Source organism: Branchiostoma belcheri, unplaced genomic scaffold (genome assembly GCF_001625305.1).
Source record: "Branchiostoma belcheri isolate BF01 breed outbred unplaced genomic scaffold, Haploidv18h27 scaffold12, whole genome shotgun sequence".
NCBI lineage: Eukaryota > Metazoa > Chordata > Leptocardii > Amphioxiformes > Branchiostomatidae > Branchiostoma > Branchiostoma belcheri.
In genome coordinates, this window is record NW_017802602.1 from 4,786,726 (window position 1) to 4,811,807 (window position 25,082).

Sequence of the window (25,082 nt, forward strand, 5' to 3'; positions counted from 1 at the left end):
TTTAATGTACATATAAGCATGGCAAGTTATTATGAATGAAGATATTTACTGTACTTTGGAAGAAAATTTAGAAGATGAGAATCTAATTGTACACGATTTTAAGTACTATAAGTACTGATTTGTATCCTTGATATTGTGATTGATTAAGTTTAGCATTTGCTAGATGTAGATGTAATAGAGTGTATGTTTTCTATTTGCCTGCTGGTATTTTGAAAATTGAAGGGGTACCCTTTGCTTTACCTGTTGGTGTAAAATTTGTATCACTCATCGTTTGTATATATCATTCATCGAAGTCCTTTCTAATGTTTGCATGTGAGTTATAACTTAAAAGCAGAACTTTGTAGTAAATTCAGCCATAGATAATAAGTGTATAAAGCATTTCCAATGTGATTGTTTACGCCTTTCTGTTGTTTTACAAGCTTGAGAAAATTATGGTTTTACAATTGATATTGGATATGTTGTCCTTATTTCCCTTCTATATATCTTAGCTCCACACCAGTAAAGTATCGACTATATATTGCAGAGAACTTTTCTTCATCAATATCTTCCCTCTCTTTTACTTATGGACATTCACAACAATGTGACTTTGTAAAGAAGACAAAAAACACTACCTTATATTGGAACTCTTGCACAACCAAAATAGTTCTCGCTTTCACCGTGTAGGTGTTAAAACAAAAGTGCAACCTGCCTGGCAAAATATGGTCATGTTCTTGACTTGATTCTGGTTGAAACGAAAATTTACAATCAGGATGTTCTCCGATGTAGCGTTCCCTTGAAGCCCTTCTCGCGTGTCATATTTGACTGAGTATCAAAAAAGATCTACCTGGTCTGTGAGACGCCAGATATTATTACAATACATGTAAAGTAAAAAAACAGCAAAACAGTATGACTTGTACAAACAGTATGGACGACAAATGCACGGTTCTGGATAGTCCATATCCAAAAACGTGCCTTAGGCAAATCAATGTTCTTGAATACACGTAGAATATATATATAGTATGAAGCATGTTTCATGTGATCTGTCAAACATCTCCACCGAGTTATCGCTTGTTGTTACTTGAGTTGAACAGGTGAGGACCACACACCTTTAGCATGTGAACAATCAACGAGAAAATGTCAGATCTGTATCTCGGCAAGACAGAAAATAGTTTCTGGTTCGGTCATCCAAGATGGAGGCACTTCGTTTGTCGGTTTCGTTTTCTATAGACGACTTCTAACATGTCATCGATATATATTCAGTTACACACAAAACAACTTCTGTTGCATCGTCAATGTCACGGGAAACACAGACCCCCACCCCCTCCGAACCCACTCCACTTGAATTTCAGCACATAAAAATTTGCGTACACCGCTTATAACACACACACACATATACACTAGGTACTGTCTGACCTTCCTCCGCTGGACACACCGCCCAAGCCGCCGCCAGCACAGCCAGCCAGGCCCCGGTACACCCGCACACAGAACCCGTTATCCTCTTCATCCCACTCGGGCCCACTCAAGCCGCTCCCTCGGTCTCCGAACGCACCCGGCCCCGCCAACTGCACACAGCGCCTAGCATGACTAGACTAGGAAGGAAAAATCAATGTCCTGACGTCACTTGGATCAGTCCATTGTTGTACAGGGGGGTTATTGAGCCTTGTGTGTCTTCGGTGGAGTAAGTGGCAGAATCCTGGAGCTGTAGCTGGGTGTACCGGGAAACACGGACGAGCACTTTAAAGGAAAAAAAACTGCTTCCTAAATATTTTGAGTTGGTAACTGGTTATTCACATTAAAGATAGATAAGCTAGACTGAGATTATGAGACAGAAATAATGATAAAGAAATAATACTTCCTGGCTTACATGATCATTATATACAGACAAACGCAAAACCCAAACGTCTGGGGATGTCCTATCATTTAATTGAGCCAACTGACAAATTATGAGTATTTTCGGTACCACCTTTGATGTTCAATGTTAGTAAAAACAAACTGCGTCACACCACCGATCTAACGGTCGGCAGGTGATCAAAGTTCAACAACTAACCAGCCGCCATGTTGACTAGTCTGGTACTTCACTCGTCAGCAGACCAGTGACACCTGAGACAACTGAGCCTGTTTCATATCATCAGGCTTGTTTCTTGCACCATCTAAAGGTACGAGTCTTCAGGTTACTTCACTCAGGTGAGTTTTCAAACACGCCCCACGTCTGTTAGAGTTTACACCGCAGGTAAGGAGTGTTGTATACGTGGCACAACCAGGCCGCCATTTTCTTGTCAAATAATAATCATAATGATAATCAATGGTTTATTGGCGACTCAAATCAACCATACAGTGGCAGCCCTTTAGCTGAATTACAGTATGGCATTACAACAAGATAATTTTACACGTAGTCTATACCATTAATACCCAATCAATACAAGTTAAAAAGCCTTACGTTAGGCCTGCACATATACACATATTTAAACCATTTCGTTAATTTGTTAAAACATATAAATACAACAATCTAGCAGGCAATCATAGTAGATGGACAACACCTGTACGTGTCATGTTTCATTAAGTAGACAAACCAGGAAAGGCAGTGTAGTCTTGCGATACCTCTCAGTTCTACATTTGAACTGTGTTGCATTATGTTTTGATCTAAGGTTCCTGCCATGCAGACTTACACGGTTGGGGGGTAGCCATGTCGAAAAAGTTGTACAATTCAGAAGTGAAGTAGCAAACGTATAACACAGCTCATGTCGTCTCTTGCTAAGTGATACGAGGGACAGTTGGTTCAATGCTGTACTGTAGGTAACAAAGTTTTGACCAAGAATTATGCGACAAGCTCTCTTTTGTACACTTTCTATCATCCTAGATTGGGCACGAGTGATACCAGGGTGCCAAACAGTGCATGCATATTCTACCTAATATTGGCCGTATGAAGCCACAGAAGACTAGTGTTAGATCTATACTGTCCAAACCATGTCTCTTAAGTACTGTCAACAAGTACAGTCTGCGGCTCCCCTTGCTGACCATCATGTTGACGTGTGCGTCCTACTTAAGCTTAAATGACAGAGACTACTTTACTTTTCAGAAATGTCTGCAACTTCACGGTTTGATTACTAGAGATTAGTTTGTTTTATGACAAGTGAAAAGTAATTTTGTTGATTAGAAACGTAACAAAGTTACAAACCGATGTTTTAATCTTTACAAAAAATGTAGGAAGTTTACGACTTCTGATTAACATACATATTCGCAGAGCAGTTGAAAAGTTTGAACTGCATAGACTACAATCATTCCATAGTTTTTATACTACATTGTGTTTGGAAAAATTGTAAAAATGCTTAGATTCGCCATCTCATCACTGACCACTATGGACAGATTTTTTGTAGCAGGCACCTCACAGTGTAATGACCTAAGATCACACCGCCACCTCGGCACGTCCGCGTGACGTGTTAATCATTGTTGGTTTGTACAAACGGATCGAGGTTGGTAAACTCAAGGTGCACTCTGACCCACGTCAAAACAAGATTGTGAGGTGCCGCCCTTATCAACATTAGCAAGGTATGGACTCCAAAGACAGACATTTGAGCATTAGAGCATATCTTTCTACCACACAGATCGACTGTTGTTGTTTATTTATTAATTAGAAAGTATTGACGCTATGTGTTGACGGCTATGATGGTATCTAAATGGATATTTTCGCTCCTTTGGTGGTACAGTTTGATCTACAGTATTTAGAAACGCTTTAGATGCTATGATTGTAAATAAGGCGTGTACTGGCGAAACTGGCGCGCGCTCTTATTATTCGGTGTACAGTCAAACCTGTCCAAGCCGGCCACCCAGGGGACCAAAGAAAAGTGGTCACATTGGACAGGTGGTCTGCTTGAAGAAGGTCGCCTCACAACATGACTGAGGCATAAATGGTTTCCAAGTCAAGATGTTTTTATGTCAAATGCTGTAAATTCATTTGGGGAGATTGGCACATGGAACGATTTACATCGAACTAAAACATCATCCAGTAATAAAGAAACACTGACTGGTTTCTCCATGATTTTTCATTAGTTATCATCAATAATCAACATGAACGAAAATGATGCGGTCACCATGGGCAGGTATCAGGCCTTGAGCGGACCCAATTCAGGGTGGTCGCGTTGGCCAGGTGGTCACCTTGGACAGGTTGCTTAATGCTTGTGTCAATGGGGAAAATTTTTGGACCGAGAAAAAGTGGTCACCATGGACAGGTGGCATGCTTGAAGAGAGGGGACTCCTTAGCTAGGTAGACAACGGTTAGGGTGTGAACTCGCTGTGAGAACTCACCTGTACGTCTTGTGACATCAGAACTAACAGCCTTCGGTTCCTGGAGGGTCTAAGAGCCCTGCAGAGACGTTAAAGACTGGGAGAAGGTCGTCAGACTCTCCTAAGACAATTCTGGAAAAGTTCAGGTAAACCCGGAAGTAACAGGTGCATAACGGTGCAACTGCCAGATGTAGCAGCGCCTGAAGTACACAAACTAAAGAAACTTTTACCACAGCCCTTTAGCACACAGATAAACTGTTCATGTTGAATGAATTAGAAAGTTTTTGACGCTTTGTTTGTATGGCTTTGAAATGATCGCTCCTTTGTTTGTACAGTTTTATTTACAGTGTTCGGAAACGCTTTATAATTTGTAAATCAGGTATGTCGTGAGTGAACTGTACATGATGCAATGTCTGTTCCACTACCATAATATTGTTTAGGGACAGAAATTATATATATGTGGGTCTGTGTTTGCACGACAGGAAAGCATTAGATCCATCTAGTCTTAGTTACGACAGTGTCACTTGGCAGGTGGTGTGTATCTATCTGTAGGGTCAGACCAGGCATGGACGGAAGAGAACAGGAGAACATGGAGGAGAACAAGGAGTCCGGGTCAGAGGATTTCTGGTCTAAAGTGTCGAGTTGGAGGAAAAAGGAGGTAGAGTAAAGAAAACATTATAAAAAGAGTAGTGATGTTACACACGGGCAAACCCCACAGGGCATATGGTGATGTATATCTGTAACAAGCCTTTTTCTCTAGCCTGATGTAGATGGTCCGCCCACCGTAAGGTAACCTACTTGCGGCAGGACAGCTCGTCTTTTTTTACATTTATCTGTACATACTTTGATGTTTGTTTTCAAATGTGTTTGTGCCATGTTATGTGTCTGAGTACTATAGGCCGTCAAGCCTGAAATAAACAATAAACATATGTGAGCTATGCACAAATACAGGAGATAAATGATATATCTTTTTATAACTCTACACTGAGAGACATGAAAGGAAGGGAAATATCAGTATGACGGATAAATGAAGGGATAGGTGTTAAATCTTCTCACATGCCGAGTGTTGTTCTGATTGACTGAGTGTTGACAGTTGTTTCTCCTGTTCCTGTCTGCCGCCGCTTTAGGAGCTGCGGGAGGCTGCAGAGGAAGGAGACACGGACAGAGTGAAGCAGCTGTTAGCGGAGGGAGTCAACCCTAATGCTTGTGACCTTGTGGTTTGTTGCCATGTCTTCCGTCATTTTGCTTATATATGGTGATGAAACATTTAAGGATGTGCAATGAAAATCAAGAAGCAGGAGGGGCAAACCGCCTATAAAAGACACAGATGGGAAGGGCAATGTCGCACTGGTCGCTGCACACGGATTCAGCTTTCAGCTTGTCTGTAACGACTTCCAACTTTTTTGGCAAAGCAGTACTTGGAATTTTCCTTAGTTGTACCAGTAGCTTAAGGAGCTCCAACTTTAGTTCTACTAGTTTACTTCAGCCCGCCATGATGTTTTTTACAGCAACGGTCTGCTCTGCACCTGGCAGCCCAGAATGGTCAGTTTTACTGACAGCTGGTACAGATATGAACGCACGGGATAAGTTGTTGTTATTAGGTAGACTGACTATTGTAACACAAAAAATATTACTGAACAATTTTGTATGATACATCTTTTAAAGACTGCCGTAGAATGACTGCTGTGATACAACAAATATTTTTGTGCCATTTTGTATAAATTGACATTCACTTTCTATATGGGATAGAATTTTTGTTCAAAAAGCACGTCACCGACACAGAAATATTACCAACACACAACAATATACAAAGTGCATATTTGTCCGTTATGTTGCATGCAATACTGACGACTTTTTTATGTGTTGAATGGTCACCATGAAACTGTATCAGTTTTATTGAAAGCTGGTGCAGATGTGAACGCACGGAACAAATGTGTATGTAGACTGACCACTGTGACACAGAAATATTTTTATGTTTTGCACTTTGTGTTTTATACTTTATAATGATGTAGGTAGATTGGCTGCTGTGGTACAAGAATTATTGTAAGATTTGACATTTATCTTCTACATTGTGGTTTATTTACAGACTATAATTCAATCTGTTATATACCAACATGAGTGCACATTTGTTCGTCCTGTTGTCATGCTGAAGACCATCTGATGTATTTTACAGCAAGACTCTCCCCTGCACAAGGCAGCCCTGAATGGCCACCATGAAACTGTGTCAGTTTTACTGACAGCTGGTGCAGATGTGAACGCAGGGGACGTGTTGGTAGGTAGACTTATCGCTGTGATACAAGAAATATTTTTGTGTCATTTTATACGATTGACAATAATTTTCTATATAGCATTTGCTGTTTAGAATATCATCAACAAAAAAATATCACCAACACACAACAATATAAAAAGTGCATATTTGTCCGTTATGTTGCAATACTGAAGACTATTTGATGTGTTTTACAGCAAATCACGCCCCTGCACCGGGTAGCCGAGAATGGTCACCATGAAACTGTATCAGTTTTACTGACAGCTGGTGCAGATGTGAACGCAGGGGACGGGTTGGTAGGTAGACTGATCGCTGTGAAACAAGAAATATTTCTGTATCATCTTGTAAGATTTGACCTTCATTTTCTCAATCTTCTTACTCTGGTTTATTTGCTGTCTATAATTCAACTTGTTGCCAACATGAAGCTGGTACGGATTGGAACGCATGGTGCTATACACCATATTATCAACTGTCGGAATACATCATACATTTTTTGGTGTCATAAAGCATGGGCTGCGCATACATTATCATGCATATTGTGCCCTGTATATGTATAATTTGGATACGCATCACACCGCAGCGAAACGCAACGAATACGGAAATAACTACGCCATCACATGGCAAAAAAGTCAGGGGTCGATGACCTGATTAAGACATGAAATTGAAAAAAAAATTGTGTAAAAATGTCAGCGGGACAAGACTAAAATTGCAGTGTTACTCCATTATTAGAAACAATAAGTATAAAAGGCAAATTTAGGGAATGGTTTTAAGCGGGCTTGGAGTCAGTAAGGGATGTAAATATAAACATTCATAAGGTGTTGCTATTTGATTATACTAAGGATGAATAATTGCACTGTCAATGCTCCAACAGGAAAACACACCCCTCCATAACGCAGCTACATATGGCCACCCCAAGTGTGCGGAAATACTGCTGCAGCACGGGGCTGATGCCGGTCTCAGGAACATGGTCAGTCGGTTCATCGGCTTCTCTGGTAAACAACTGACCAGCAATCCAGAAATACAATATTGGCTTTACTTCTTTGGGAGAAAAATTTAAAGTAAACATTTAAATGATGATCCACATACATTATGATGATGATACTACATACATTACTGTCCAAGGCAAGGAGAAGCTGTTGTTGGAATAAACACACAAATTACGATGTGTTCTGATATTCCTGCATCGTATCACATAAACACTTACAAACCAATTTCTTTCTAGACATGGGCTTTTCTGATGTACCTACTGTATATGTTTTAGATGCTTAATACATATTATCTTCTCATCCAGTCGTGTTTATTTCCGATATTTCAACATTCATAAGGCTATAATTGACAGCACGTTCATTCCCAGGTTGGTCGAACGGCGGAAGACATCGCTGCAGATAAGAACACCAGTAAAGCTTATCTGGGCAACGAAGATGATGAAGAACGAATCACTCGTGGTAGAAAGGAAATACTGAAGCTTCTCCGACAACAGGATAATGTGAGTCGCTTCAAAACTTCCGTGATACAAAATCATAAAGCATTATATCTAAAGAATATGATTGAGATGACTAAATTTCTTGTCAAACACTTCGGTTCACAAACAACTGCTTATAATATCAATACAAGTTAAAGATGATATAAAGTTGTTTGTTTTTTAGTTCCCCTGGTGGTACGCAGGCTAGTATTTGAATTGCTGTATTCTGCTTGGCAGGCTAAAGAGATATACATTATGACTAACATCAGAATTGCGTAGAACCATTTAGCTACGAGTGCAGTTGGAAGACATGTGATCTATCCATAGAGATATGTACATTGTATTAATGATACATGTCCAATTTTATCCTACAACAATTACTAGAAGTGTTTAAGAAACAACTGTAGAACCGCCCTCATACCAAACATAACATACTTTCACGTGTGCATGTTTACAGGAAGTCTCCACACGTAAGAAAGGCTACGATCCTGTACTCGTCCGGTTCTATGAAGAAAGAGGAATGACCGAGGTGAAGAAGGACTGTCCGTTGATAGAAGAAGCAGCTAAGCAGAGCGGGAAAACAGTTGACCAAGTGAAGGTGTGTCTTTGTGATGACTGGTTGGTCCCTTGAGCTTAATCAGTTGCTTCTTCCTAAAGACTAAAACGTTTTGTGCTGCTAGAGATGAGGAGCTTTAGCTGGAATTGTTGGTGTAGCTCGTGCGTTATTTTCTGTAGCAAGAGTGTTGGCCTTATGAAATCGTACTCTGTGCCTCAATTCAATTGTCACTCATCGTTTCGTTGTATCATCCTGGTTACGGGTAATGTCATTTGTAATGATTTTTCAGAACTTCATCGGCAACTATCGTAGGTTTAAGAGCGGCAGTAAAAGGAGCCTCCCCACAGACGACATGGGGGCTGAGAACATCACGGGACATCGTGAAGACTTAGGGATGTCGGCAAAAGAAGGTATAACACATAACTATTTTAGCTGTGAAATACAAATACTTGACTCAGTAGATTATTCTATCTATCTAATCAGACGTCGGCTTTACGTAAGTGCACGAGAAGCAAATGATATGATATCATATCATGATATTATAAATGATGTCTGATGAAATGTATAAATCTTCTCATCCAGAAGACAGCAGTGTTCCACTCGAAATACAGCTGCGGGGTCCTGGAATGCAGCAGCTGTACTCCCAGGCCTGCCGCCAGGGGGCGCGACCGGTGCACAGCGTGCGCGGGCTCGTGGTTGGTCAGTTCAGATCCGGGAAGACGTGTGTCGTCAGGAGGCTGACGGGAGAGAAGGCTGTGGAGAATGAACCGATAACAGACGGCATTGAGATTTCACCCAGCGTGATGACCAAGACTTGGCGGAAAGCAAAAGGTTTCATGATTCTATAAGATTCTAAGGTTTTATATTCATCATTTGTGACAAAATTAGATATTGTAATATGGTATTTGGGCCCTTTAACACATGTCAAGCAGAAATATATTCTCACTTTTGTGGCATTTCACATGTTCTTGAAAACCATATAAAATCAGCATGACACGTCACTCTGTGCGTTTCTTATCTTTGTCATATTTGACAAACTGTAACAACGGGTCAGTTGTAACAACGGTTAAAACTGTATGGATTACGTCTTTTGCTACAGAGGAGCCTGACGAATTCAAGGAAATCATGGCAGAACGCTTAGCGGAACAACAAGAACGGGACAAACCACGCACCCGGACATCGTCACGAACAGGAGCAGTCCCTACAGGTATCCAAAGAACTATGAACATGGCATATGCAGACAGTATAGAAACAAGAAGAACCATAATCCTTTTACATATAGATGTACAATAGATGATATAGATGATATAGATGATATAGATGTACAATAAGAATATTTACATTGATCTAGACGCCTCTTTATTGGTATAGTTCCGTCTCTAGAAACACACAGTAATCTCACGGATTCCATCTTTTTCAGACACTGGAAAAGCAGGAGAACAAAAAAGGAAGGGCACTCTGAGAAAGCAGCAAAAAGCACCACTGAAAGGGAAGGCGACACATACTCAACAAACCGCAAAACGGCTGGATGAAAGTAAGATTCTATCCATCACCTACATTTATACATTAGAAACGCAGACATTGCCCGAAAAGGTTGGTTTATGTCCAAGGCTGTACATTCATGTGGTTTTCTGTCTTTCTGCAGAAGACCCTGTAAAAACACAAAAAGAAATGCTAAATTCAGTCGGTACACTCGTTAGATTTCAGTTAAGATCATGCATGTTTTTTTTTGTTGCAGGTATTGGAGACGGTGCAAGTAGGACTACGTCTCGACAAACTCAACAGCAACCACAAGACATTCCGGATGAAGTCATAACAAAAGCCAAAGAGCTTCTCCAAGGTGGCGTGACCGAGGAGCAGCTTGGAACAGCCGAACACCCGCGTCTCTCCCTCTGGGACTTCGGCGGCCAGGCCACGTACTACGGCTCGCACCAGTGCTTCTTCACGTACCGCGGGATCTACATCCTGGTCATGTCACTGTTGCAGAAGCTGTCCGACCCTGTTCCTGATCTGGACTACAAGGCGGCAGCGGACAATCTCGTAACCGGGAGAGGTACGTATACGTACCACTATATAATACTTCTTTAACTGTGAACCTAGGTGGTCGACATCAAAGATTGAACATGGGAATCACAAAGAAAAAGTTAAATCCCAAGATATGTAACGTTGTAAAGCTGAAATGATTACTCAAATATAATTTCGTACACAAAAATGATACGACATCTCTACTTGCCCAGACTACATGGACCACTGGCTGAACTCAGTCCGCACACACACCCTGGTGCACGAGCGGGAACAGACAGGAGAGCCGCGTGTCGTTTTGGTCCTCACGCACAAGGACAGGGTCAGCGAGGTATGAGGAATGTTTTCTTAAGTCTACGAAAAATCCTAGCTTGTCTTTGCCCTAAACGCGAGGTTAATATCCTTGGCTGAAAGGATCAGCCTCAGATTGATCAACAGTACTTTTGGGTCCTTAAGATGAATTTGTGCTCTTGATTTCAGTCAGACATTGAGGAGTACAAGAAAGACATACGTGATCACATCAGTGGTAAGGCAGCCGGTAAACACGTCTTACCTAAGATATTTGTCATCGACAACTTCAACGATGACAACAGTGACATTTACGAGCTCCGAGAATACCTCCGTGAGGTGGCGAAGGGTCTGTGGTTCATGGGTCAGGAGGTGCCGATGGCTTGGCTTCATCTGAAGTCCAAACTGATGGACAAGAGGAAAGAGGGCAACCTATTCTGCCGTTTCCAAGATGTCGTCGATCTGGCCCGGAGTGATGACGTGGGCATCACGGACGACAGCCATGTTGCCGACATTTTGACCTTTCTACATGACCTTGGTGACATCATCTTCATCAACGAACCCGTTCTCCGTGATCACGTGGCCCTTCGACCTCAGGTGATGATTGACGTCTTCAAGACCATCATCACCGTCCCGGAGTACCAACAGGACAGGAGCACGGATGGGGAGGTTGCCGACATGTGGAGGAGGCTGGAGAAGGAAGGCATCCTCAGTGACAGGCTGTTGACAATCATCTGGACCAAAGCAGATCAGAAGACGAAGAAACCCTTCCTACTCCAACACAAGCCCTTCCTGAAGCGACTGATGGAAAAGTACTACCTCCTCTGCAACGCCACGCCGATCGGTGGGTTTGATGACACTTCGGGTGATCCTGAGAAAGAAGAGATCTACTTCGTACCATCTCTCCTGGCCACAAAGCCTAACGACATCACCTTGTATCCTGGGCACATGACGAGATACCAGCATCCTCTGTATGTCGTATTCGACAACAAGTTCCTGCCAAGTGGCATGTTCTATCGTCTACAGGCCATTTGTGTGCGCAGGTTCGGTCTTCAAGAGTCCCACGTGTTCGCCGGCTGCGGCCGCTTCCCTACTGACGATGGGAAGCAACAGTTCGTGGTAACCAAAGTGAAGCATTACCTTAAGGTGGAGCTTCTGTCGGCTGAAGCTGAAGACCAGACAGTGTTCACACAGGCCCTTCCTGTTAGAAAGTTCCTCAGCAGTTGTCTCTTTGAGATCAAGGAGAAGTGGATCCCGTCCATCCAGTATGACTGGTGCTTTGGGGATGAGTCAGAAAAAGAAACCGGAACACCAGTATTCTACCCACTGTCTGACATCGAACAAGAAACGGCAACGGGATCTTGTCGGTGAGACCAGTTATATTTTCATTTTTTTCCGTGAATCAAACAATTTCATTTGATAAGCATAGCATTTTCCTTGCAAGTTTTTTATGGAAACACACAAGGTGTTCACTTGTCTTGTATGTCCTTAACATTGCACTGTCAGTAAGCCATGTGTGACTGATAGTTTTTATATCAGTTTTCCAGAAGACTTCATCAATGTCTGGATACGTGGCAGAAGTGATACGACAACGTCCTGTACAGGTAAAAACATTCAGATGTCTGATTTTGTCTAGCTCATCTTCATGAAGTAGTGTTTTAAATTGTTACTGATGAAAACATGTTGTACATGTAGAGAACTCAGGTGGTTCCGGACCCGTGATGATAGAGCCCACGCTGAACCCAGACGCAGTCCACACGATCGGACCTGTCCTGGACTGTATGGAGACCTGCAGAGGGCTGAGTCTGGCGGAGTGTGATCGGATCAGACACGAGCTAACATCCGTCAGCAGGTTCAAAGAGTTGGTTGCCACTGTCAACAGGTCCGGAGACATGTGCCGTCGCTTGCTGGGAGCGTCCGTGGAAGTTTGTCTGCCTGAGAGAGCATCTATGTTCCCCAGGGAAGAGAGAGGTACGTCTTCCCTGGCTGTAGTTTGAAGCCTCTGATTTATCTTCCTCCTTATGTGATGCTTTGTCCTGTTTAACAGCTCGTTTTTCTGACACTTTGTTCATACTTCAGAATATTAATGTTCACACGTATTCCCAGGGAACGAAATTGTTCTCCTACACACCGGTGACTACAATGACAAGCTGACCCAGCCACTGTTGAAACAGGCAGTCGACACCAGCAGGTACGGTGTAACAGTGTCTGAAGACGTCATCGAACCAGGAGAAATCATCACAGACAAACTCTTGTATCATCTTCTCCAACGGAACGTCAGGATGGTCGTACCGATCATCACACCCCAGACTCTCCACAGCAGACACTGGTCCACGCTCGGGTACGAATTCTGTGTACAGAACAAGAACCTGGTCTTTCCGGTCTTCGCCTACCCTGAAGGAACCAGAGAGCGTTTGGTAGAGGTGCTCGGCAGGCGCTGTGCGGGGATGTTGGATATGGCATCAACAGAAGTACCAATGACTGAAGAACCACTGTCCAGAACCAAAATTGGTCTCGTTTCAGCAGACATCCTGAGGAAGGTGCGTTGATACAAGGCAATGTTCATTACTATACTTTGTAATCAGATCTTCTCGTGGACCGAGACAGGCGCGTTGAATTTCTTTTCGTCGTTGTAAATAATCCAAATTTGTTTCTACAGGTGTCGTCTTCTGTTGTGCTGAACACGTACAGAATTACAGAAGAAGGTTGCACGATTGAGGAGGATGGTGTCACCATCTTCTTTCCAAAAGGATGCGTCAAGACGGGGAGGTCCCTGTCCTTGGAGGTAAAGTCATATCTACTTTCTTTGCTTTGCAGTTTGTGTCACATGCCAGCCTATCTGTATCTTAGAGACAATTATGCAGCTTCTGTTTTTGCTACGACATGTGTCCACATAGCCGGGCGATTCGTTTTCCTCATTATTGAAGAGCAGCCGTGAAACATGAACTTTCACCCCAAATCCACCAAGGATCTATTTCTCCACTTCCACTTTCATTGTAATCTTACAGGTCGAAATGCTGCCCATTGATGACGCCTTGACAAAGGCTTTCTCAGCTGTGACACCGATACTGACCGTGCACCAGGAAAAGGAGGAGGACTTCTTAGAGCCCGTGAGAGTCACCCTGCCGTGGGCATGGAAGAAGAGCGACTGCAGCACAGATAAGACCGTTCTGATGGAGAGGAGACCACATCTTCCCCAGTGGTCGTTGTTGAGGGCACAGTTTCACGAGACCGAGGACGCAATCACCTTCACAACAAGACACTTCTGCGGGTAATGCACCGGGCTTATGTCACACTTTTTAAGTAACTAGTAACAAAGCATAAATATATATACAAGAATGTTATTTCTTCAGTGTTTAAGTTTTGCTTAATTTTCTAGGATGGCCGGTGCCAAGGAAAGTGGCAATGGCGGCGAAAGTTCGACCCCAGAAAACCATGATGAGGCAGCCAATCAGGAAACAGAAAATGAAAGCATCCCAAGAGAAACAGGTAACCAGGATGGGACAGCCAATCAGGAAACAGACAATGAAAGCATCCTAAGAGAAACAGGAAACCAGGATGGGACAGCCAATCAGGAAACAGAAAATGAAACAATCCCAAAAGAAACAGGAAACCAGGTTGAGGCAGCCAATAAGGACACAGAAAATGACAACATCCCAAAAGAAACAGGAAACCATGATGAGGCAGCCAATCAGGAAACAGAAAATGAAACAATCCCAAAAGAAACAGGAAACCAGGTTGAGGCAGCCAATAAGGACACAGAAAATGACAGCATCTCAAGAGAAACAGGAAACCAGGTTGAGGCAGCCAATAAGGACACAGAAAATGACAGCATCCCAAAAGAAACAGGAAACCAGGATGAGGCAGCCAATCAGGAAACAGAAAATGAAACAATCCCAAAAGAAACAGGAAACCAGGTTGAGGCAGCCAATAAGGACACAGACAATGACAGCATCCCAAAAGAAACAGGAAACCAGGTTGGCAATCAGAAGGCGGATGAAAGTATATCAAGAGAGCCAAATGTAACATCAGCATTCTCAACTACAGTCGCAACTGAAGCATTCTTGGCGTGTTGGAACAGGTACACTGAAGACAAAGTGTACCTCATAGTAAACCCAAACGAGGCAACAACAGACAACAACTGCATCCACCTCATGTGTGTTCACAAGGACGACGACCCCACAGACTTTTTCCGAGCTGCCAATATGTTGCCCCTTCCGCCGTTTCAACAACGCATCGTCATGGGCAGGGAAGAAATGATAGATGCCACGTTTGACGACAGGAAAGAAGTCATCGGAGACCCTCTTGATGTTTCAGATGGTATCAGCTTCTTCTTCCCACCAGCTGACTGCAACAGGTGGTCCGTTGGACTGATTCTGAACAACCCGAGCCAAACCAAAAAGATGTACCAAGGAGCTGTCCATTTCAGACGACTTTCTGAGTCTGGAGTACAAATAACTGACCTCAGGCGCCGTATCCCATCAGCAAAAGTGTACCTTATCTACGAAGGTAGATCATTGCCCAATCATTTTCTTTATTCGACGATGATAAAAATATCCTTGTTATGTATTATGTATAATCTAGAACAATTATCAGTATATTGATTGATTTCGAAGTAACAAGTAAGGTCATGAAATAGAATTCGTTTAATTCCTACTATATGGACCCCCTACTCTTGGTAAATATGCCCATTCCTTGTAGTAAAACAGATAGGAACAAGAAAGTTGTTAACTGCAACATTCAGTCAATCAAGTATGAATTGCATTTGACCTAAAACCTTTTACACTGACTCGACTTCTTGTTGATTGGCAGATGAGGCTACCATGGATCAGCAAAGAGATGGGGCCGGAATCTCCATGAGCGAGGCGTTCGAAATAAAACCAAAGAAAGGTACCGCCATGATTGTGTGCCAGAATCCAAGCGCTTCTCTGTCTTGGGAAACAGCAAACGACAATTACTAGATAGACTTTGCTGTTTTGGATAGATGTTAAAAGATAGCTTGTTGAAACAAGTTTGCATTTGAAAGTGAAAGATGATACTCCTGGCTCTATTGCTTAATATCATACTTTGATCACAGGTGGATCTACAAAGTCTCAAACGTGGCACGGAGGCCAGCCCAGTGACAGGGGTCAATCGACACAGCAAGGTACGTATGAATTTACTAGTGATGTAAAAGAAATAACTAAAAGTTTTTTTTCTGGACATGTGATCTTTAATAGAATCCAGTTGCCAAAATCGAAGCAATTCCTTAAAGGAAGGTGGGATAAAAAGAATTATTCTTGCTTGAAGCCCGAATTGGGAGATATGCTTCTTCAGATATTCGGTTTCTAGATTCGGTTTCTAGATTAGAATTGTGTTGGCAACATGATACAATTGGCACCAGCTGCAGGTACATGTAGCAGCTGCGTTACACAGTATTCCGATAATATTTCAATGCTTTCCAATTGTACCGCCTATTCTAAATGCGATGGATTTAAAGTAACTGATGATTGACTAATTTGTCATGACACGCATACGTTATGCTTGAATTGCAGAGTTCACGTCTGTTCTGATGGTTAACGATGAGTACGGCACGTCCCATGGAGGTAACTCTACCACAAACCGTCAGGTGGCGCAGTTTCTAAAACTCCATGGTGCTACAGTTCATGCTACAGCTGTGCAAGCATCTGAAGAAGACAAGCGGTGTGCCATAGACGATGGTGTCATTCTGCATCTGCCTGTTCAAGACCCCAGAGACAAGAGGACACCTTCTTTGGAATGGTTGACCCACTACCAAAGCTTCCACTACCCAGATATACCACAGGATCTGAAGTGCATTGTGGGCCATGTAGATGTCACTAGTGGAGCTGCAAAGAGCATACATGAGAAACGCTGTCAACACGCAAAATTGGTCCTTTTCAACCACGACATGCCAGAAGAGACAGAGCACTACATGGGGACTAAGAAAGCGTTGGCTGCGGGGAGGAAGATGGAAGACATCCTCAAGGATGCAAAGAATGCAGATGCCGTGTTCTCATTGGGAAGAAGGATCTACGACTACTTCGAGACGAAGTACAGGTCACTTGGAGAAAGCAAACCAGGACAACACTTTTTGTTTCTCCCAAGACCATCTCCAGTGTTTGAAGCCATCTCTGTTAGACCAGGAGGAGGGGAGAAAGTCGTGCTGACTGTCGGGAGAGTGACGGAAGTGGACAAGCTAAAGGGCCATGACCTGGTAGCACGTGCCATGGGGGAGGTTACAGAGAAGATCACAAACGTCAGATTGTGTGTTCGTGGGATAGATGAAGATGACTGGGAAGCGAGCAAGAGAATCCTGGGGAAGAACCTGCACAGTGGTAATATCAAACCAACGCTGCTGCCATGTGGAACTCAGGAGGACATCGCTCAGGACATGCAGCAGGCCCACCTGGTCCTGATGCCGTCCCGTGCCGAGCCGTTTGGACTGATCGGTCTACAGGCCATCGTAGCAGGCATCCCTGTACTCATCTCTGACAAGTCGGGGTTGGCAGACATGATCAAGGACTTGATCAAGAAGAAGAAATGCCCTGCAGAAATGAGGCACAGGATCGTGAAAACCAGCGTGAGGGAGTCCGACCTGGCTGAGGATGCAAGAAAATGGGCAGAAAGGATCGCAGATACCTTGGAATACTCTGAGGCAGAATTCGACAAAGCAGCAGAGTACAAGAAGAAGCTGTTGGAGTCGAAGTACTGGGAAGAATCGCACCAAAACCTGCTGCGGGTCTGTGGATTGACGGACTGAGTCTAGATCGCGCCCTTTCACCCACGTGTCAAATTCCTAATAACTGATCACATAGTTAATGTCATCATTACTGTGTTTATATTTCAAAGCAAAGCAAGACTTGGCAGTGACCCTATCTATCAGTGGCCATGTACAATTTCAAAGATAAGCTCATTTACATTGACACTGTCTATTGTCTCTATACAGGCCTTTCTATCATCTACGTTGCAATTAGGGCAACGTACATATATAGCAAGTTGGTCGTGGGCTATTTTTTGTACATGTAGTCTGATGTCAGTAGGGACTTGAAATGGCCAAAATTTTCATTGTCGTTTAAATTCAATTCTGTATAAAACCTGTATCAAACGGAAAGTCATTTAATGTACATATAAGCATGGCGAGTTATGAATGAAGATATTTACAGTACTGAAGAAAATCTAGAAGATGAGAATCTGATGTACACGTTTTTAATTACTATAAGCACTGATTTGTATCCTTGATATTGTGATTGATTAAGTTTAGTTTTTGTTACATGTTGATGTTATAGAGTGTGTTTTTCTGTTTGCCTGCTGGCATTTCGTAAATTGAAGGGGTACCCTTCCCTTTACCTGTTGTTGTATTTTTATCACTCATCGAAGTCCTTTATAATGTAATTTGCAAAGGAGTGGTTTGTAAATGAGTTATAACTTCAGAAAAACTTTGCTGTAAATTCAGCAATAAATAATTAGTGTCCCAAGTATTCCCAATGTGATTTTTACGGCTTTCTGTTGTTTTGTTTTACAAGCTTGAGAAAATAATGGTTTTACAATTGATATTGGATATGTTGTCCTTATTTCCCTTTTATATATCTTAGCTCCACACAAGTAAGATATCGACTATATATTGCATGGTATTGATATGTGTGTTTTTACTCTAAAGGAATCATTGAATATTACAAGGGACTGGGATCCCCGTATTTGTATTTGTGTGTTTTATGGACGCCTCCAAGGCTTGTGATCGTGCGCCGATGATCTGTGCACGTGTTTGATATGCCCCGGTGTTAAATCCCTTCAGAAACTGGTTGGGATTTGTGAACATTTTGGTAAGGAAAATTATATTTTGTTCAACACAAATAAAACTTGTATGTATTTCCCGAGCGCTGGCCTTCCAAGCCAGCAGCCTCTGCATTTTTCATGTGATCGGCTAGCCTCTACCAGGCACCGCGGATCGCTGGAAAAATAGTAGAAATTGGCCGAAATAAAGGGATAGTATACTAGAGATGATGATGAAGTGAGGAAGTGGAAGTGGCACTGAAACACTAAAAAATGGTAAAGCCCCAGGAGTGGACAACATACCAGCTGAACTTTTGAAACATTCACAAGAATCTGTAATAGGATTTGGCAAACGGGGACAACATGGACACAATCCTTGATAATAACGCTCCCTAAGAGAGGTAATCTACAGGAATGTAAGAACTACAGGACCATAAGCCTCATAAGTCATGCGAGCGATTTTAAAAGTTCTCCTGAACAGACCTAAACCCCAAGCAGAAGAAGTTAATAGCAGAGGAACAAGCTGGGTTTCGGCACGGACGAAGTACCACTGAACAAATATTTAACCTCGGAGTACTGCGTGAAAAGTACACTCAACACCAACAATACATCTATCACGTTTTCATTGATTTAAAAAAAGCATTTGATAGAGTCTGGCATGATGCGCTTTGGGCTACAATGAAGAAATACAACATGGGAAAAAAAGCTTATCCAAACCATTAAAGAGTTGTATGAAACGGCCAGCAGTGCAGTAATAGTACGAGACACAGTGGGGGAGTTCATTTGGTGTTCGGCAAGGGTACCTCCTGTCATCTACATTATTCAATATCTTTATCGAGCGCATAATGACGGATGCACTAGAGAACCACACATGCTCGGTTAGCATTGGGGGACGCATCGTTTTTAACCTGAGATTCGCGGATGACATTGATGGATTGGCAGGGTCAGAAAAAGAACTCTCGAGGCTTGTAAAATAAAATTAAAAAACTTGGACACAACAACCACTAAGTATGGAATGGAAATAAGTTGTGAAAAAACAAAGATCACGATAAACAAGAGCACACCTATTAGAACAAAAATCATGGTCCAAGGACAAGAAATAGAGACTGTAAAAAAGTTTAAGTACTTAGGGGCAAGCCCGCCGGAAGCCTGCGGAAACCCTAACCCTAGCTCACAGCCGAGAGGGATGGAGACACATGGACAGACACTCCACCATGCAGTGCTCCCACGACCCTAGCCTGGGTTAAGGGACCAAGGTACAAGGTATACTAGTTAGAGAATGGACCAAGGTACAAGGTATACTAGAGAAGATCCGGCAGGAGTGAAGATCCAATGCGCGACCCACTGATTTGCATCTTAACTCTGGCCGGATCTTCCCTGGTATAATATCCCTTTATTTCGGCAAATTTCTACTATTTTTCCAGCGATCCGCGGTGCCAGGTAGAGGCTACCCTGCCGCCGCCCCTGCCAAGGTCTTCTCGAGACTGGAGTACTCTGAAGACACCTTCTAAAGCCGGAACGCTGCCAACACGACTTCTCAACTCGCGCAGAAAACTCTTTGCTTAAAACAATCCAGTCCTTCCCTACAACCACTGAACGCTTACAAAGAATCCTGTTCACAACAAAAACCTGCTGCAAACTCAGCTTTCCAATCACACAAGGCTGGGAAACTCTTCAAAACAGACCCGTTTTTTTCATTCGCACTCCTTCTCCCGCTCCTTATAACCCAGCAGCGACTTTCCGCCTGCTTGACTCAAGAACTGCCAAGACGGAAGGCAGTCAAGTTGGCACCGTTACTTGGGCGTGTATGTACCTGACCCTGCGTTTGTATTGGGCTATTAAAACTTCTGGAGCCAAAAACAGCGCCTAGCATGGCTAGACTGTAGGAAGGAAAAATCAATCTTCTGACGTCACTTGGATCAGCCCATTGTTATACAGGGGGGTTATTAAACCTTGTGTGTCTTCGGCGAAGTAAAAGGCAGAATCCTAGAGCTGTAGCACTTTAAGGAAAAATGCTTCCTAAATATTTCGAGTTGGTAACTGGTTATTCACGTAAAGTTAGATAAGCTAGACTGAGATTATGAGACAGAAAGCGCACGTAAAGAAGTAATATGAAGCCCTTAGAAGTACTTTCTGATCATTATATGCGAACAAACGCAAAACCCAAACGTCTGGGGATGTCCTATCATTTAATTGAGCCAACTGACAAATTATGAGTATTTTCGGTACCACCTTTGATGTTCAGTGTTAGTAAAAACAAACTGCGTCACACCACCGATCTAACGGTCGGCAGGTGATCAAAGTTCAACACCCGACCAGCCGCCATATTGACTAGTCTGGTACTTCACTCGTCAGCAGACCAGTGACACCTGAGACAACTGAGCCTGTTTTATATAACCAGGCTTGTTTCTTGCACCATCTAAAGGTACGAGTCTTCAGGTTACTTCACTCAGGTGAGTTTTCAAACACGCTTCACGTCTGTTAGAGTTTACACCGCAGGTAAGGAATGTTGTATACGTGACCACAGCCATGCCGCCATTTTTTGTCAAATGACAGAAACTACAGTACTTTTCAGAAATGTCTGCAACTTTACGGTTTGAGACATGACAAATGAAACATTGATTTTTGAAAAGTAATTTAGTTGATTAGGAAAGTAACAAAGTTACAAACCGATGTTTTACTAGTACTGGTTATCGTTACAAACAATGGAGAGAGTTTACGACTTCTGATTAACATACATATTCGCAGAGCAGTTGAAAAGTTTAAACTGCATAGACTACAATCATTCCATAGTTTTCATACTACATTGTGTTTGGAAAAATTGTAAAATTGCTTAGATTCGCCATCTCATCACTGACCACTATGGATAGATTATTTGTAGCAGGCACCTCACAGTGTAATGACCTAAGGTCACACCGCCCCCTCGGCACGTCCGCGTGATGTGTTAATCATTGTTGGTTTGTACAAACGAATCGAGGTTGGTAAACTGAGGGCAAGGTGCACTCTGACCCACGTCAAAACAAGATTGTGAGGTGCCGCCCTTATCAACATTAGCAAGGTATGGACTACAAAGACAGACATTTGTGCATAATAGCATATCTTTCTACCACACAGATCGACTGTTGTTGTTTATTTATTAATTAGAAAGTATTGACGCTATGTGTTGATGACTATGATGGTAACTAAATGGATATTTTCGCTCCTTTGTTGGCACAGTTTGATCTACAGTATTTAGAAACGATTTAGAGGTCATGATTGTGAATAAGGCATGTACTGGCGAAACTGCCGCGCGCTCTTATTATTCGGTGTACAGTCAAACCTGTCCAAGCCGGCCACCCAGGGGACCAAAAAAAAAGTGGCAGCCTTGGACTGGTGGTCTGCTTGAAGAAGGTCGCCTCACAACATGACTGAGGCATAAATGGTTTCCAAGTCAAGATGTTTTAATGTCAAATGCTGTAAATGCATTTGTGGAGATTGGCACATGGAACGATTTACATCGAACTAAAACATCATCCAGTAATCAAGGCAAACTGGCTGGTTTCTCCATGATTTTTCATTAGCTATCATCAATAGTCAACATGAACGAAAATGATGTGGTCACCATGGGCAGGTATCAGGCCTTGAGTGGACCCAACTCAGGATGGTCCGGTCGCGTTGGCCAGGTGGTCACCTTGGACAGGTTGCTTAATACTTGTGTCATTGGGGAAAATTTTGGGGACCGAGAAAAAGTGGTCACCATGGACAGGTGGCCTGCTTGAAGAGAGGGGACTCCTTAGCTAGGTAGACAACGGTTAGGGTGTGAACTCGCTGTGAGAACTCACCTGTACGTCTTGTGACGTCAGAACTAACAGCCTTCGGGTCCTGGAGAGTCTAAGAGTCCTGCAGAGACCTTAAAGACTGGGAAAAGGTTGCCAGACTCTCCCAAGACACTTCTGGAAAAGTTCAGGTAAACCCGGAAGTAACAGGTGCATAACGGCGCACCTGCTAGATGTAGCAGCGCCTGAAGTACACAAACTAAAGAAACTTATACCACAGCCCTTTAGCACATAGATAAACTGTTCATGTTTAATGAATTAGAAAGTATTGACGCTATGTCTGTATGGCTTTGAAATGATCGCTCCTTTGTTGGTACAGTTTGATCTACAGTGTTCAGAAACGCTTTATAATTTGTAAATCAGGTATGTCGTGAGCGAACTGTACATGATGCTCGGTCTAGCTGTCCCACTACCATAATATTGTTTAGGAAGAGAAATGATATATTTGTGAGTCTGTGTTTGCGTTACAGGAAAGCACTAGATCCATCTAGTCTTAGTTACGACAGCCTGTCATTAGACAGGTGGTGTGTATCTATCTGTAGGGTCAGACCAGGCATGGACGGAAGAGAACAGGAGACAATGGAGGAGAAAAAGGAGTCCGGGTCAGAGGATTCCGGGTCTAAAGAGTCGAGTTGGAAGAAAAGGAAGGAAGACGAGGAGGTAGAGTAAAAGAATACGTTATAAAAAGAGTAGTGATTTTACACACAGACAAACCCCACAGTGCATATGGTGGTGTATATCTATAGCAGGCCTTTTTCTGTAGCCTGATGTAGATGGTCCACTAACCTCCTTGCGACAGGACAGCTCGATAGTCTTTTCTTTTACATTTATCTGTACATAATTTGAATGTTTTTTTTTCACATGTGTTTGTGTCATGTTATGTGTCTGTATACTATGTGCCGTTGAGTCTGAAATAAACAATAAACACACGTGAGCTATGCACAAATACAGGAGATAAATGATATATCTTTTTATAACTTTACACTGAGAGACATGAAAGGAAGTGAAATATCAGTATGACGGATAAATGAAGGGATAGGTGTTATTCTTCTCACATGCTGAGTGTTGTTTTGATTGATTGAGTGTTGACAGTTGTTTCTCCTGTTCCTGTCTGCCGCCGCTATAGGCGCTGTGGGAGGCTGCACGGGAAGGAGACACGGACAGAGTGAAGCAGCTGTTAGCGGATGGAGTCAACCCTAATGCTACTGGCGGCTATTGGGTTTGTTGCCATGTCTTTCGTCATTTTGCGTATATATGGTGATGAAGCATTTAAGGATGTGCAATGAAAATCAAGAGGCAGGAGGGGCAAACCGCTTATAAAAGACACAGATGGGAAGGGCAAGGCCGCTCTGGTCGCTGCACCCGTCTTTAGCTTTCAGCTTGTCTGTACCATATCCGTAACATTTCACAAAACAAAACAATACTTGGAATTTTCCACATTTGCACCAGTAGATTCAGCAGCTCCAATTTTACTTCTACTAGTTTACTTCAGCCCGCCATGATGTGTTTTACAGCAACGGACTCCTCTGCACTGGGCAGCCCTGAAAGGTCACCCTGAAACTGTGTCAGCTTTACTGACAGCTGGTGCAGATGTGAACGCACGGGACGATTATGTAGGTAGACTAAGTATTGTGATACAAGAAATATTTTTGTACCATTTTGTAAGATTTGACATTCATGTTTACATAACGGCTGATGTGATGACTGCCTTTAGAGCTGCCACCGACATGAACATTTGTCCGTCCTGTTGTCGTGCTTAAGACCATTTAATATCAGCTGTATAGCGGTTTACTTGCTGAACTCCGTTAGAATTGTCAACAAAATAACTGCACATTCGTCCGACCTGTTGTAATGCTGAAGACCATCTGTTTGTTTTACAGCAAAACTCTCCCCTGCACCTGGCAGCCCTGTATTGTCACCATGAAACTGTATCAGTTTTACTGACAGCTGGTGCAGATGTGGACGCACGGGGCGATAGGGTAGGTAGACTGACAGCTGTGACGCAGAAACATTTTTATATCTTTTATGGGATTTGACATCTATCTTCAGCTGTATAGTAGTTTACTTGCTGAATTCCGTTAGAATTGTCAACAAAATAACTGCACATTCGTTCGTCCTGTTGTCATGCCGAAGTCCATCTGATGTATTTTACAGCAAGACTCTCCCCTGCACAAGGCAGCCCTGAATGGCCACCATGAAACTGTATCAGTTTTACTGACAGCTGGTGCAGATGTGAACGCACGGAACGAGTGGGTAGGTAGACTTATCGCTGTGATACAAGAAATATTTTTGTGTCATTTTATACGATTGACAATCATTTTTTATATAGCATTTGCTGTTTAAAATATCATCAACACAAAAATATCACCAACACACAACAATATACAAAGTGAATATTTGTCCGTTATGTTGCAATACTGAAGACTATTTTATGTGTTTTACAGCAAATCACGCCCCTGCACCGGGCAGCCGGGAACGGCCACCATGAAACTGTATCAGTTTTACTGACAGCTGGTGCAGATGTGAACGCACGGGACTATGAGGTAGGTAGACTGATTGCTGTGATACAAGAAATATTTCTGTATCATCTTGTAAGATTTGACATTCATCTTCTCAATCTTCTTACTTAGTGGTTTATTTGCT

At 42.7% G+C, this 25,082-nt stretch overlaps 2 protein-coding genes across 2 annotated transcripts in view; both read left to right on the forward strand.

The window, feature by feature from the left end:
* LOC109462720 (GA-binding protein subunit beta-2-like) overlaps nt 1-7,795 on the forward strand; it is a 13,163-nt gene extending 5,368 nt beyond the window's left edge. The window contains exons 3-7 of the mRNA XM_019759279.1: nt 5,388-5,477; nt 6,434-6,532; nt 6,724-6,822; nt 7,398-7,518; nt 7,788-7,795. Coding sequence (XP_019614838.1) covers nt 5,388-5,477; nt 6,434-6,532; nt 6,724-6,822; nt 7,398-7,518; nt 7,788-7,795 — 417 coding nt within the window. The remainder of the gene's footprint in view (nt 1-5,387; nt 5,478-6,433; nt 6,533-6,723; nt 6,823-7,397; nt 7,519-7,787) is intronic.
* Nucleotides 7,796-7,942: 147 nt separating this feature from the next.
* On the forward strand, nt 7,943-17,900 carry LOC109462721. The gene is made up of 18 exons (XM_019759280.1): nt 7,943-8,012; nt 8,446-8,586; nt 8,834-8,954; nt 9,127-9,375; nt 9,644-9,751; nt 9,965-10,078; nt 10,283-10,597; nt 10,782-10,897; nt 11,047-12,221; nt 12,394-12,458; nt 12,550-12,825; nt 12,961-13,394; nt 13,514-13,639; nt 13,863-14,125; nt 14,234-15,363; nt 15,667-15,744; nt 15,932-16,000; nt 16,389-17,900. The coding sequence occupies exons 2-18, from the start codon at nt 8,509-8,511 to the stop codon at nt 17,612-17,614; spliced, it is 5,943 nt and encodes a 1,980-aa protein (XP_019614839.1). The 5' UTR covers nt 7,943-8,012; nt 8,446-8,508; the 3' UTR covers nt 17,615-17,900.
* The last annotated feature ends 7,182 nt before the right edge of the window (nt 17,901-25,082 follow it).

What these genes read in the sequence shown, in the direction of transcription:
- LOC109462721 (XM_019759280.1), top strand. Translation starts at nt 8,509, where the DNA reads ATGACCGAGGTGAAGAAGGACTGTCCGTTGATAGAAGAAGCAGCTAAG. An exon ending in CAATCTCGTAACCGGGAGAG is followed by an intron (nt 10,598 to 10,781) that starts GTACGTATACGT and finishes CTACTTGCCCAG; the next exon opens with ACTACATGGACCACTGGCTG. An exon ending in GGGTCAATCGACACAGCAAG is followed by an intron (nt 16,001 to 16,388) that starts GTACGTATGAAT and finishes CTTGAATTGCAG; the next exon opens with AGTTCACGTCTGTTCTGATG.